This window comes from Anolis carolinensis, chromosome 1 (assembly GCF_035594765.1).
Source record: "Anolis carolinensis isolate JA03-04 chromosome 1, rAnoCar3.1.pri, whole genome shotgun sequence".
Taxonomy (NCBI): domain Eukaryota; kingdom Metazoa; phylum Chordata; class Lepidosauria; order Squamata; family Dactyloidae; genus Anolis; species Anolis carolinensis.
Genome location: NC_085841.1, coordinates 249,545,150 through 249,561,440, shown reverse-complemented (window position 1 = coordinate 249,561,440; position 16,291 = coordinate 249,545,150). Strand labels below are relative to the sequence as shown.

The 16,291-nt window shown below is 39.5% G+C and overlaps 1 protein-coding gene across 12 annotated transcripts in view; it reads left to right on the top strand.

Moving 5' to 3' along the window:
* Nucleotides 1–16,291, top strand: part of sema5b (semaphorin 5B) — a 583,141-nt gene that overhangs the window by 465,586 nt on the left and 101,264 nt on the right. For all 12 annotated transcript variants that reach the window (XM_062971530.1, XM_062971492.1, XM_062971628.1 and 9 more), the window contains 2 exons: nucleotides 5,708–5,825; nucleotides 13,450–13,631. In XM_062971530.1, coding sequence (XP_062827600.1) covers nucleotides 5,708–5,825; nucleotides 13,450–13,631 — 300 coding nt within the window. The remainder of the gene's footprint in view (nucleotides 1–5,707; nucleotides 5,826–13,449; nucleotides 13,632–16,291) is intronic.

Genomic DNA, 16,291 nt, shown 5'->3' with positions numbered 1-16,291 from the left:
TATAGCATATCCCACTTTGACCATGACTTTTCAAAGCAAAATCCACAATCCAAATACCCTGACTTTCACACCATTTCAATTTCTTTCTTGCCTCCTTTCTTCTCACAATTTTTCTGCTGGGTTTGCATTTTTGATGATAGGTAACTCACAAATACACTATCCATGCTAACAGCAGTTACCCCTTTTTACTCGTGCCACATTTGTATCCCACCTCTTTGCCAAGAAGAAAGCGAGTGAGCTTCTCCACATTCATTCTGTCTGTTGAGAATTCATAGATACCAATCCTACAAAAGGCTTTCCCTGTTCTTCCCTTTCCATCAAATTTCCTTAGAGAAATGAACGAGCATGAAAGTTTGCATTTGGCAGTCTTTTGACTTTGATTTGGGGTTTATAGATGCACAAATGCAATAGTGTCTCTTTTTGTATCTGATAATTATCACTAAATGGTCTAGAAATTAGATTTGAAAAGAGAAAAGGTGCTTTATGAAGTTACTTCAATGAATGCTTTCCATCCCATTTTCAGCTTGCTAGTCTCTCGTGAAAAACATTGTTAAACTGGAAGCATTCAGAATGAATTTAATTTCAAAATCCAGAAGATCAAATGGTAAATGGGAACTGCTTCTCCGCCACTGATATTTTCTTCTCATCCCCATGAGCCATGTAATGCCATCCTGGAGTAATCAGATCACCTCAGGCATCAGGGCCATATGGCTGTGCTTTCTTCCCCGTGCCTCCATCTGTCTACTGAGTGACTCCACACAATGCTATTTGCCCTCCTTTCTCCTCTGAAGAGCTGTTGTCATTTTACGTCCTCTAAAAGTGGAGAGCCACTCCATTCAGTGGAGTAGAGCAATATGGGCTTGGCATGGTGTGTGCAGCATGGCTCAGCCAGAATAACAGCACACAAATCTCCCACAGTGTCCTTTTGCTACGTGATCTGAGAGATGTTACTGAATCAGGTCTTACCTTTTGGCAGGATGGAGCGGGAACGGAATGACCACTTCTCTTTATCTTGTTTTAAAGCCTCTCTGGGGGAAAATGAGATAAATCTTTGCAGCTTGCTCTCTGAACTATTAATTGCAATACTCAAGAAACAGTGGCATCATGTACCTAATCATAAATCATAGAGAAGATAAACACTTGCAAAGGAGAGGCAAACAGGAAGCTAGTAAATAGTAATATAAGATACCTGTACACTTGACAACAGAAAGAAATCGAATATTTATTTGAGGGACAAACAGCTTTTGCATCCAGTACAGGTTAGTACTGCAGATGATCTTAGGGTAAAGGTAAAGGTTTCCCCTGACATTAAGTCCAGTCATGTCTGACTCTGGGGGTTGGTACTCATCTCCATTTCTAAGCCGAAGAGCCAGTGTTGTCCGTAGACACTTCCAAGGTCATGTGGTTGGCATGACTGCATGGAGCGCCGTTACCTTCCCACTGGAGTGGTACCTATTGATCTACTCACATTGGCATGTTTTCGAACTGCTAGGTTGGCAGAAGCTGGAGCTAATAGCGGGCGCTCACTCCACTCCCGGGATTTGAACCTGGGACCTTTCGGCCTGCAAGTTCAGCAGCTCAGTGCTTTAACACACTTCGCCACCGGGCTCTTAGCATGTTGAATTATATTAGAGGAATTTTTTTTTCTTTTTCTAGCATTACTATTTAATGGGATTTCAGAGATTTCTGGATGTGAGCACTTCACATCTTATTTCATTTGATTTGTAAGTTGCGCAGGGATGTTTCACTTACACTGATGGCTTGGATTAGAATAAATCTCATTTCTTTTCCTTTGTCTGAATTTGATTTCAGACATTCCCTTCCAAATCCCATCCCATTTGGTTGTACCCTAAAGACTTAATTGACACTTCTGAAATCTTTCTGGGGCTTTGCAAGTGACTGAAGCAGCTGATTGCTAATTGTAAAAGATCAGCCAAGGAGACAGAGCTACAAACTCTTTTAGATGTTTGTCAGCATTTGTCTCATACCTGTGGGAAGAAGATGGGTGCGAGTTGGCCTGCTCAGGACTTTTAAAAAACATTCCCTAAAGTTAGTAAGGAAAGGCTGAATAGGATTGGAGCAGAATTTGAAAAAGTTACCTTGGAGAGACTTCAGCTCCTAGGATTCCCTGACTAACATGCTGTGTTTTTTTCTGGAATTTATAGTTCCTGTTTCCTTGCCTGATCTTTTACAAACTCTGGATTGAAATCATACTATTGAAAGGACCATATTGTTTTATTATTACTAGCTTGGGTACCTGGCGATCCCCGGGTTATTTGGAAAGAACCTTGTTTGTTTTTGGGTGTTAGTTTGTTCATATTTTACACTATGTGTTTTCCTGTTTTTTTTAATGCTCCCATTAGAAAATGCATAAGGATGTGGGTGAACTACAATTTCCAGAAATCTTAGGTCAATCCTCCCAAAACTCCCCCCAGTATTCAAAATGACCATGTTGGGTCTGTGTGCCAAATTTGGTCCAGATTCGTCATCTGTTGGGCTCAGTGTTCTCTGGATAAGGGTGAACTACAACTTCCAGATTCCCAGGGGAATCACCCGCAAAGCCTACCATTATTTACAGTTGGCCATGTTGGGTCTATGTGTCAAGTTTGGTCCAGATCCATCACTTGCTGGGCTCAGTGTTTTCTGAATACGGGTGAATGGTAACTCTCTGATGCCAAGGTGAATCACCCCAAGTTGGCAGCGTTGAGTCTGTGTGCCAAGTTTGGTCCAGATCTGTCATTGGTGGAATTCAGAAGGCTCATGGAATACAGGTGAACTCCCAGAGATAAAGGTCAATCCTTCCCCAAAGTCCACCAGTATTCCTAGTTGGCCATTTTGAATTTGTGTGCCAACTTTGGTCCAGATCCATCATCAGATGGGTTCAGTGTTCTCTGAATACATGTGAACTATAACTCCTGGATGTCAAGGTCAATCATCCCCAAACCCCGCTAGTATGCACATTTGGCCATGTTGAGTCTGTGTGCCAAGTGAGTTCCAGGTCCATCATTGGTGGAGTTCAGAGTGCTCTTAGATTGCAGGTGAAGTATACATCCCAGTCCCTACAACTCCTAGAAATCATGGTGAATTGTCCCCAAATCTTTCTCTCTAATATGTTCAGTTACTGATCAGTTCCTCTGTTTGCTGTGTGCCATAGAAAAGGGTTGGAAAGAGTTAAGGGAAAGGCAGTGGGTGGGGTCGTGCAAATGGAGAAAGAAAGGAACACTGGGATGTGCTTGCTGTAACCTACAATGTCCTGGGAGGGAGTGACTTGGTGGCTCTACAGCACTGGGAACTATAGCCTGTTTGTGGAGGCTAGAGGCTGTCTGTGTGAACGGACATCTGTGCCACATACACACATACAGATTTTCACTTTTATTATGTGTCTAAATTGTCTATCTTCTGCTTTTGTAGCATTTTCTTAACTTCTAAAAGAGCAAGCTCTAGATAACCAAAGGTCAGATCTGTTATGGCCCTCTTGCTATATGTCTTTGACCTAGCTTTCCTTGCTTTTTGACAGGGAACATTGGAAGATCTGAACAGAAAGGCGTCATTACTTTTCATCTGTTCATTCTAATATGTAGTCTGGTTTCTGTTCTTGTATGCATAAAGAAAAGGGAGAAGCATCTCAAGACACTTAAAATACTATCATTTATTAGCTGAAAAGATGGATGCATTTCAGTGTGGACACTCTGAAGGAATTCATCAAGGTGCAATATAAAAGTCAAAAAATATGACATATTATTTAAAATCATTATTTTATTTAAATATTGCCTATTGCTTGTACATATCTAGTTAGAATTGAAACTGCAGAAGTTTTCATGACAGAATTGTGAAATCTATTTATCGGCAAAATGAAAATACATGAATAAAATACGATTTTTTATTTCATGAGCAGATGATAAAAAAAAACATAAGCATTGTTCAAGGATGCATAGATGCATCTGGGCTGCATGTGAATGGAACAGAATCATAGAATAATAGAGTTGTAAGAGACCTCATGGACCATCTAGTCCAGTGGTTCTCAACCTGGGGTCCCCAGACGATTTTGGCCTACAACTCCCAGAAATCTCAGCCAGTTTACTAGCTGTTAGGATTTCTGGGAGTTGAAGGCCAAAAACATCCGGGGACCCCAGGTTGAGAACCACTGATCTAGTCCAACCCCCTGCCATGCAGGAAAATCACAAGTACCCCTGACAGATGACCATTTTGAAGTTTTGATTGTAAGTATTTAGGCTACAAGCAATGTATAAATATAATCATGAATTATTATTATTTATTGTTATTACTATTATCATTATTAACTTTATTTATACCCCACCTTTCTCCCTATGGGGATTCAAGGCAGCTAACAATCCCACACTTTAGTCCAATTTAAAAGGCGCAATACAAAAGTTAAAAAGCAATTAAATAGTACAGTGTAGTAAAAACAGATTAGGAGAGGGCGGTCTATAAATAAAGCTGTTGTTGTTGTTGTTGTTGTTGTTATTGTTATTATTAAATACACTTAAAATAGCCTTTAAAACTCACAGCCCCCCCCCCCCAATCCTACACACAACTTCCCCAAAGCCTGCCCCTTATCCTTCCCCAAAGAAGGCCAGCAGGCATGGTATTTGATGATATTTATTTATGTGTTTTCTTTTTGTAGTTTTATACAGTGCACTGAAGAAAGCCGTAAGAGTATCCATGGGTCAAAACATGTTGGGTTTTTCAGCTAATCAAAAACTTCTTTGAAGTATCTTGAGACATGTTATTTTTTCCCTTTTTAAATATTATTGGCTGCCCCCCAGTTTTTGCCATTTCTATTTTTGTAGGATCATGTGATGGGAAGTGTAAATCATTATCAAGAAAATGCATTTTCCTCTTAATGCTAAGTGAATTCCCTGCAGTTATGTGAATCAGAAAGCTACATTAACAGCGTGTACATTGAATTTCTATATGACACTAAGTGCAATCAAAAATTATGCACTCCAGAACAAGTTGGCATTGTTTGTCCAAATAATTTCCAGTTTGATCTATGACTTTTGTGTATATTGAAAGTTTTAGGCAGTTGTTTTTGTTAACAAATCACAGACTAAAGGTGCATTCACAAACCATACATATTGAAAAAAATGTCCACTGCTGAGTATCCACTACCATCACCACAACAAAACAGATTTCTAAATAGCATTCACTTTGTGACTTTTTCAGACTTATTATAGTAAAAATGCTGCCATTTTTCAACAATCAAAATCCAAGGCTAATAAACTTTTAGCACTGATCCACTTGCTTTTTTAAGCTTGTCTAACTTCTACTAGTTTCTTCCGAAAACATTCCTACAGAAGGAATTTTGTTGGGGAATGAATTCATGCACTGTTATTCAAAAAGGCAAGTACTCTTCAGCAGCATTTGCAAAGCAATTCTTTGTCAGCCCTTGGGCCTTAAAAAAGAATGAATGAGCTTGATTTCCATTTCATTCCATTTCCTTTGTTTTGTTTTAGGATAGAAACTATCCTCACCTAGTTATTCTGGCCATCTTGAAACCTTTCTTCAGTGAAACTCAATTTTAAATGAAATTTGTTTCTTCTGCTGTTGCTTGGCGTAATTGACAGCTGTCGCACAGAAGCACTGTACTTGAATAACTTGTTTTAGAGCTTCCCATCCATGAAAGACCGCTAATCTTCTCTCTCTCTCTCTCTCGCTCTCTCTCTCTCTCTCTTTCCCCACACAGTGAGTGCCTGGGAGCAAGGGACCCATATTGTGGCTGGGATAAGAAGCAGAAGAGGTGCACAACCATTGAGGACAGCTCCAATATGAGCCTGTGGACTCAGAATATTACTGAGTGCCCTGTAAGTGAAAACTTAAATACTAGAGACATTCATCAGGAATGATATACATGAACTATTGTGGTGTGGTTGCCACATCTGTGTCGTTGGTTCCCAGCTGCAATGGTAATGTCGGTAAACTGTCTGATGTGGTTACGTCATCTTCCAATACCACAATTCTGTCTGGACTGAGGGCACTGGCTGTGGAGAGGATCCATACTGTTCCCTGATAGGCACAATTTTTAGTCGCAGGCATTACTGTTTGTGGTGCAGGGGGCGGCAGCACTGTTAACCACAATGGTTTATTTTCTACAATTGACAGACATCCACACATCACATAATGTCTTCCCTCTATCTACAGGAAGTGGCAAGTGGTCCTGGGCTAAATAGAGCAGTAGAGTAGGCTTAAGCATATTGTTTATATGGGTTTAGTCATTTTTGCAGTCCTCTAGGCATATGGAACCTTCAGTGGATTCGGTCACTCTGCTGAGACAGCAAAGGCAATACATTTGCATGGCACAAATGATAAATCTTATGTTTATGTGGCTCATGTGATAAATTTGCATGATAAATCCATTTTAGGGAAACTATGGCCCTCATTTTTCAACTAGTCACTTATATTTATGAGATGGAGGACAAGAGTGTACATTTATTTGCAGGGGAGCCAAAAGGGCTGACACAATCAAGAGAGAATAAAATTCCATTTCTCATATTTTTCTAACAGATATTAAAAAGAAACACATGCACGCACACACACACACCGAATATCGTCATTATATTTTAACTTACAGACTAGGAATCCAGTCATTGATCTCTTTTGTCAAACCATTTGTACCAGGACAAGCTGGTAGCTACTAGACTTGTGCATTTGTATAAAATTACTTACCATTTCTATGTGTTCTATTCATATGGCCCAGTTTCTGTTTCCACCTGCTGCTTATGCCTATACAAACGGGCTTTTCTGTCCAAGGTCTGAAAAAAACAAAGGTTTTTCGGGCCTTGGGCAGCAAAGCGCCAGGCCCTTTGAGCCGGGCATATGAGTCATTGAACACTCGATGACTTGTAGACTCAGCTCGTGGGGCTTGCAGTCAAGCGCTCGATTGTAGTCCTGGCAGGCAGGGCCTAGGAGCATTAAGCACTCGATGGCTCATAGGCCTTGCTCGCAGGGCCTACAATCAAGACCTGAGCGCTCAGTGCTCGACTGTAGGCCCTGCAAGCCAGCCAGGACCTATAGCCAAGCACCAAAAATCAGCCGATCAAACAGCTATCATTTTTTAAAATTTGTTTCACTGTTTCTTTTGTTCCCATGTGGTTGTGCTGTTCCATACAATCCGAATGGATGGAACGGTACAAAACCACGAAAGGAACAGATGAATCAGGATTCGGGCCCTATTCTAGTAGCTACAAGCGACCAGGACAACTTTTCATTTAGATTCAGACCTCCAAAGTAGAGTAATGTTTCAGCCAAGGTTCCCCAGCTGCATTTCTCTCTCTTTTTAACGAACATGTTCTTCTGCCAATATGCTGCTTATTGTCCTAAGGCAATATATAGCTGAGGTTTCTTAGAGTTATATCTGCACCATACCTGTTTAATTTTGAAGTTGCATTGTTGGGGTGTTTAGTTTTCTTTTCATCCTTGGCACCTAAGCTCTTCCACCTCCCCATCCCCAACCCTGGGAGCACTAGTCAATCCATTTTCTACTTGTTTTCCTATGTCTTTTTTCCAAATATGGTTTTGTGTTTATAACCTTCCTGGGCTGTTCTTGTAATACGGTGTTTCCTGATTTCACATGCTGTTACCTCATTCAGCTTAATGGCTTTGACTGTTGATATGTAGTGTTAATCCCCTACTTGAAACATGTCTGTCCCCAACCTCATAGGGGGCCTCCCTTCACTGTCTTTTAAAACAGCTAAAAATAGCTCATTGTTAGTCATTTGGTGTTCACAATGACACAGCAGCAGAGGATGGGGATATTTATACAGTAGAGTCTCACTTATCCAAGCTAAACGGGCCAGCAGAAGCTTGGATATGCGAATATCTTGGATAATGAGGGATTAAGGAAAAGCCTATTAAACATCAAATTGGGTTATGATTTTACAAATTAAGCACCAAAACTTCATGTTATACAACAAATTTGACAGAAAAAGTAGTTCAATACGCAGTAATGTTATGTTGTAATTACTGTATTTACGAATTTACCACCAAAATATCACGATATATTGAAAACATTGACTATAAAAATGGCTTGGATTATCCAGAGGCTTGGATAAGCGAGGCTTGGATTAGTGAGACTCTACTGTATTTGCTTTCGGTTTCAATATGTAGGCCATAGCGGTATTATAATCTCAGGCCCCATTTACGCTGCTATATAATGTAGCTTGAACTGCATTATACAGACAGTCTCTGAGTTACAAACATTTAACTTACAAATGACTCATAGTTAAGAATGGAGGTGAGACAACAGGAAGTGAGAGAAACCTATCGCTTGGAAGGGATATTCACTCCTAAAAGAGTAATCATGGGGGAAAGGTGTCTCCACCTAAGCATTATCATCAATCCTTACACAACAAGCCAAATTTTTCAAAACCCAATCAAGTGAGGTGAAATCTTCTCAACAGGGAAACCCACCCCCACCTCCAGATGCGTCATTTGGATGCATCAGAAGCTGTCTTTGAAGGCCCTGCACATGCAGCTAGACCCCCTCCGGTAATAATAATAAAAAGAAGAAAAATATTTTTTTTATTTATACCCCACCACTATCTCCTATAGGGACCCAGGGCGGTTTACAATAGTAAGTTTTGGGGCAAAATGGGGGGCTGATGGTTGACGTGGGAGGGCATGTAGCCACCCTTCCAGGGAAAGCACAGGGTTTGGGGGAAGTGTGGGGACCTAACCCCAGGAGGAACTGGGATTAAATATCCCAGTTCCTCCCAGGATTTAAGCCCTGTCTGAAAGGGCTCTAAGTCAACTTCAGCTGCCATAGTGAACAGTGTATCAAAAAAGTATTTTAAATTTTAATGGATTCTATAAGGCACAAAGATGTGGCCCTTTCACAGAGAACCTTTCACAGCCTGGCTGCCACCGTCTTTCTGTACCTTGCATGTTGGTGACTAGGGAGCAGGTCTTTTCTGAAGACCAAAATATGCAGAAACGTTCATAGAGAAAGTGGCAATCCTTTGAAGTACTCAGGTCCCAAATGAAAAGAGTTGTGTGAAATGCCCTGAGGACATTTCTGTTCATTGATTTCTGCACAAATAAAACAGCGTCATCTTGCTCTTCTAATGGCAGAGAGGTAGCTTGCTCACTTTTAGATACCTATAGGAATGGTTCTGTTCAGATTTTATTCTCTTTCCACTGCTTTCACTAGAGAGAAAATTGGAGCAGGCTTTGAGTGCTCTAACCTTGTGAGATTGAGCTCTTTTAATTTCCAGGGGTGGGGTACAGGGACAACCTTTGAACAATTCCCATTTCATCACAGGTCTGGAAAAAGAGAGTTATACATTTCTTCCCCTGAACAGTAGATTGCTTTGACTCATTCTTCATGTTACACTGCTGTTCTTCAAAGAGAAATAAGAATAGGGCAAAGCAACATTCTGCCTGTGGGGAAAATATACTCTTATTAGTACAACCTCATAATTTTTTGTATAGTGCCCTTTTGGCGCTACTTCCAATTAGGAACTCTTGGAGGAAACCCTCTTGAGACTTACAGAAAACTGGTGGCCGTGATGTTGGAATAAAAAAGTGGAGACTACCACAAGGGTGGCAATTTTATGTGCTTTGAGGAGAGTTGAACTTCCAGGGCAAGCCAGTGTGACACTTTTTCAAACTTAATAAACAAAAGGGCACATATCTCCTAGGTAATGACATTCTACTACAGTTTCAGATAAAGTAAATGTGAGGCATGAGCCAGGATTTTCCTTTCAGACCCAATCACGGAGGTCAATTAGGAATTTATACTATGAAAGCCATGTGGGATTTGGCTCTTATTTGACACATATGAAACATACTGCTTTGATTAATGAAGAATTATTTTATTTGGACCAAAGATTAATTACGTTAGATGATGCTTAATTTCTATCTACTCCCCTCCCCCCTTTTAATGGTATGGTGTTTGCTTCAAAAGACCCACTAAGGAGGATATTATCTGACTAATTCAATGCCTATTTTCTAAATGTGAATCCTAAACAATTTATTCTACAGAAATTGCTTTCCATTTAAGGATGGAATTAGAATAAATATATCAGGAAAGAAAAATGTTTCCAAGCTTGCAATTCATTTTGAAATCTTCTGTGTTTATTTAATTTAAAATTAATTTAAAATTGCTTGCTTTCCCAGTGCCAGCTATGAGCCAGTAATTGTTTCTCTAATTTCCTTGTCTTGGTTCTCCCATTCTTTGCTTGTTAATTAAAGCACTAGACCAAATTACACCTTTGATTTCTGTGCAAGTCACAAGAACAGCTTTGCTGGACTGGAGGAAGGGATTATGCAGTTCATTGTATTCTATGTCCAGCAATGACCAGCAGAAAATAAAAAATTTCCATCAAAATGAACAAAGGTTCTCGCTTGCTGTGATTAGTACAAGCTATAGTGTACTGATCCAGTTCATTTTTCTGATCCATGTGACAAAATCTAAATCTCAAGTATGAGAGAGCTCAACAGGATTGTGTGAGCAGATCTAACTTTGCAGTTTGTGGGAAATTTGTGAATTAGGAGCTGCCTGCATCTTCTAGGAGTCACTGATTCAAAATAATTAAAAACTTAAAACACTGTTTATTTTATAATTACCAATATAGACTATACTGTCAACATGAAAAAAAATGTTAAGGCTATGAGTGTGCACACACACCTTAAAAGTATATTTTCAGTGTGATGGTTCACTGAGTTTTAACAATGCTGTGGCCCGGTCCTGGATTTAGGTGCCCTATGGAAGGATACAGTACCTTCAAACCATCCAGAAGCTGGTCCCTTCCTTTTTTCCAGTTAAGCAACTAGGGCAAAAGTACACTTGCTGGAATTCTCCTGTTTTTCAGTGTTATTATTTATTTACTGTCCAGATAAGAAACAATCAGGGCCAGCTAATCACCTCCCAGCAAAGGACTCCCACAGGCAGTAAGCAGCCAAGCTTTGATGCTGCAAGGCTATTCAATGCTAATCAAGGTGATCAGTTGCAATATTTGCACTTGCCTCAAATAGACAAGAATTCTTTCTCCCACCATGGACATTCCACAAATATATAAACCCCACTTGCCTAGTTTCAAACAAACCTCACAATCTCTGAAGCTGCCTGCCAGGCAAAACGTCACGAGAGAATGCTTCTGGAACATAGCCATACAGCCATGGAAAAGTAACAGTATCCCAATTATATGTTTGTACACTCGTTCTGGTGCAATGCTTCGTTGTTATCTTTTTTAAAAAAAACACTTGTAAAAATGCTAGCCTTATTCTCTATTTCGCCATAGAGCAAAAAGTACTTTGCACAGATTCTTATAAAATGCAAGAGACTTCAAGGGCAGTGAAGACTCAATGCCATTTGGGTTAGTGGCAGCTCTGTAACTGAATTATGTCAAGGCAAGATTAGCATGGAGGGGGAGAGAAAAGGTGCATACATGATTTCCCTTTTAACATCCAGAAAAGAAAAATGTTGGTTGAATGCAACTAATGGCTTCAGATTTGCAACTTAGGCCTGCTCATCTTCTTCTATCAGGCACTTTATCTTCATATTTCATAGATGCATGATGTCTCTAACTAAGCCAAGTCATCCAGCTCAGCCTTATCTGGAGCAGTGGAGAGATCTCAGTAGAGTCCTCCCCTATGATGTTTATTGTTTATGTACTGCCGAATTAGAATGTGGTGAAAGCAAAGCGTTGGAACAGATGTTTAAAGTCCTTTGACTACAGTGTGATAAGCATAATGACAGACCCTAAATTACTTCCATGTCATTTCTCATAGACTTCAGATGGGGAATAGCTGTTCGTAGGAAGTGCCAAGGGAATGTTTAACTGTACTGGGGGTGGGCTGGAGGAGATAAACAATGAAGCAGGAATGTATGATTTGTTACCCTATTTGCATTCATAACTCATTATGTGCTCTTAGATTTGTCTCTGATAACAAGCATTGAGCTTTGATTCTCTAGTATCTGAGAAAAATAACCCCCCCTTCCCATCTGAAGAACATCTTTAGGGGAAATATATTTTCCTTTTTCTGTTTACCAAGATGGATGCTATTATTTTCAATGATGGGGAAATGCTTCTACTTAGATTAGTCGTGTTGAACCCATTTTCATCAAGGGCCACATCAACCTTATAGTTGCCTTCAACGTGCCTTTGAATCTATGGTGAACAGAGAGGGCTACCTATAACATTTTTACATAGTGGTAAGTGCTCTTTACATTTTACTAAGTTTGGGTCTCCAGTCAACTCCCATCATTTTTGATTATGTGCCATGTGAATTGAGGATAATGGGAATTGCAGCCCAGTAGCACTTGTGGCTCTGAGGTTGGGGCAAGGTTGAAGGACATTTTAAAGCCAGATTCATATTCACAAGCCTTGTATCTAAATTCAAACACCACTATCCTGACTAAACAGAACAAACTGCAGTCTTTCAGATGTTGCTGTATCACAACTCCTATCAGCTATACTTATGGTGTCTAAAGATGAAGATTGTAGTCCAGCATCTGGAGGACCACATAAAAGGACATGGCGGGCTGGATTTGGCCCACAGGACTTGAGTTGCATTAGAGAAATATAGACAAGGCCTTTATCAAGCAACCATCCTGTTTTACTTATGGCATGTATGTATTTCTGTGTGATCCAGATGATATCAGCTTCCACTTGCATTTCACTACTGCATTTCCTCCCTCCCAAGTACAGAAAAGATGAATTCACTACATTCTGTATCTCCTGATTAGTAGCACTAGGAGTTATCTGTCCTTTCTGTAGGAAGATGAGGCAAAAAATAGGACCATAAAAAAACAGAAGTGGCTGGACATCAAGATGCTGGACTGCAGTACTCCTCAGAGCTAGCAACATAGTGAATGGGCGAGGGACATTGGGAATTGTAAGGGTGGACACGTTTTCCCTAAAATAAAAGATTTCCTTATCGTCCTCTTTTGCGATGTAGAACGATAAAAACTTCATTCCAAAGGAGTGCACTGTGGAAGCAGCAGAAATTTAAGAAGTACAATTCTCTGAAACATGCATCAGCCGATGCTTGTTAGTTTGGTGGGATGAAAGCATGGCCCTGTGTCGCTTTATTCACTTAACATGCAGATGTTGCTAATTGAAATGTTGCCTTTGCTCTTTGAACTGCGATTGAAACAAAGGTTTGTAAACATGCAGTTGGTGTATGTGCCCGTTTATTTGATCTGCCATTTTCATAAGGTGTTTATTTTGTTTCCATCCAGAGTATGTGCAACATACCCTAAGTGTGTGGTAAGGATTTTTGGGTGTTCTTGTGTGATGTAGATTTTGAAGGACCCATTTGCCTTCATGAGTTAGGGATGCCCTATGGAATCCGGCACAAATATTGACAAGACATTGGGAAAAGAGAGAAGATTCGCAGACTTTTCTCGGTCTCTATGGCATCTTTGCACACACCCCACAGCAGCTTTCCGTTCTTACCACAATGACTTCTCTTTATGTAAATTAGGTGAAAAACTTGAAGGTTGATGGGCGGTTGGGGGCCTGGTCCCCATGGCAACCCTGTGAGCATTCGGATGGAGACAGCACAGGCTCTTGTATGTGCAGATCACGGTCGTGTAACAGCCCTCAGCCTCGGTGTGGTGGACGGGATTGTGAAGGAGCCGGAATAGAGATTGCAAATTGCTCAAGGTACTTCAACGTGTGTGGGCTTTTTCTGTGCAAAAGAAAAGAAGTGTGTTCATCTGTACATTGGCTGTCATTGTGTTACCTCTTGGTCAAACATACAGAGGGGAGGACACCTTTAATCCTCCCAACTACAACCCCCTTACTATTTGCCATTCTAGTTTAGGCTTCAAGGAATTATAAGTCTGACATATCGAAAGGGCTGAAGATTCCCCAGCAATGGTTTATAATTTTATGTAAAATGGAAGGAAAAGAAGCAACACAATTGTAACTTCTTTTGCTGTAGTAGGTGAGGTTTGTTTCAAATTCCTAATCAGGGCTGTTTAAGACTGCTATCAGTGAACTTCACCTTTCTCACAGGTTAGTTTTTATGGTGAAGAAGAAGAAGAAAGAACCATATACATTACCCGAATGTCCTTGGAGAAAGGCAGGGATAAAAATGTAATAAAAATACAATGCAATAAAGTGATACTGAAGGGATTCCTCAAATGTAAAAGAGTTTATCATGGCACCCATCTCTCTGCAACTAGCTATTAGCAAAGAAACAATTTCCAAATTCACAATTTATGTCAAACAGTGCCATCCTTGGTAATATTCCACCTAATCATCAACATGGATTAGAATATTTGTACCTTGAAAAGGACATTTTATTTGGATGAGTGAGTATCTAACCTAGTGCTGTTTATTGACTACAGCTGTCTAAGGCAGAAATGCTTCCCAGTTCTACTAAGATCTGTTTTAACTAGAAATGCTGGGAAATAAAACTGAGACAGTCTGTATATTGAGATGTGGCCCACAATGCACTCTAGTATGCATCTTTTTTCCTTCCTGAACCAAGATGACTCATGTGATACCAAAGTAGGGTGGGAAGTTCCAATAGGAAAATGTTATGTGTCTCCTATAGTGATGCAGTCTTAAGCTATGTTGCAGTCACACGTGCGGGCATCCTTGTGTGCAAAAAAAAAAAAAAAAAAAAGCTACTGGGGACCTTTGTTCAAGGATCTTCTGTGTCTTGATCTCTCAATTGCATTAAATAAATAAAAGCACTTCATACTGAGAAGTTAATTTTATTAACATACTTTAGCTCTTCGTTCTCTCTCTTTATTAACACAAACAAACATGTAGGATACACTTTAAAGCTTGATTTTAATAGGATTGGATTCCCCTCCCTTCCCACCCTCAGGAACATTCAACATGTTTGACCAAGAACTTTGTTTTCACCCTTTCTTTTAAAAACTTCACCTTGCATGCTGTGTGTATGTTAGTTCTTATATCCCCCGATTGCAGATCTGAAAATCTCTTACCGTATAGAATTTAGTATTTTCTAAAGTCCCAGTTTAACATATTTCTGAATATCTGCTTAAACATTAAAGCAAATGAAACCATAACCAGCCAACTTATTATGTGTCGATTTGAGGTTTGGCTCGCAAACTTTTGAAAAATCTAGGACTGCCCTTAGGAAAAATGAGGCATAGTTATTATGCAGATGAATGCCATGGCGTGTTAATGGAATATAAAGAAAAATCCAACATTTCTCATAAATGTAATATGAGTGATTCTGGGCAGCTAGCTGAGCTGAGAATACAGTTAAAGCATCCTTTTGTTTTCCTGAGTCACTGAACACCAATTTTCACATCTGTTATTTACCCTGAGTCCGTGTCATCATGACCACTCTGCATGCAAGCTATTCTCTTACTGTCGTTGTGGTCCTGATCATGTGTCCTTCATTGGCTGTTCGTCCTTGTTTTTTCCTTTTAGATATGGAGAAACAACTATTTAGCAAAATAATTATCGAGGGTGATGTACATATATACATCACAAGCTGCAAGCATAGTTTTGTACACTTTAAAAATCTTAGCTGAGTGTTTTAAGGAATTTATTTCATGTTTCTTTGGGTTGGTTGGTGTACCACTGTTACAAAGACTGCTCAACATCTCTGCCATAATATAACATTATGGCCAGAGATGCTTGATTCTTCTGAAGAATTTCTATATACATTTCATGCACAGTCTGGAGTTCATCTCCAAAAGATGTATCAACCAACCTTTATTTTAACGAATGTATAACATGATGAGATCTCTCTTGATCTCTTTCTTTTTCTCACTGATGACAAATAGATGGTTTTCAATCCCTTCCATACAGGACATTAGAAAAAAATCTTACCTAAGGCAACCAGAGTAATTTCCAATACAGAGACTTTACATCTGCATATAATTATTATAATCATGATTCTTCTTATTTTCCAGAATTTTTTAAAACATCCATATGTGCCTATACTTGAACAGGGATATTCTATGTATATTAAATTGAATACATATTAATTAAATTGTCTGCAAAGTTTTGTCTGATAATATTTTGGGGCAGCCATGTCTACAGATGATACAGCTTCCGTGACTTGGAAGGTTCTCTTTCATGAAAGAGATACAACATATAAGGGACATAAGTCCGTGATTTAATCATTTAGCAATTGTCACAATATGCTCTCCAAAGAATTTGATACTGCAAGATTAGCTCATAGGAAGTAGAGAAATAGATGAGAAGGACATTTAGTGTTCACATTTGGAGACTATTAATGAATAGTCATATAATCAATCATCCTATTAATGAATACAGCTATATGATCGATCAACTCATTTCAGGCTTGGAAATACAGTTTTAAATGACTT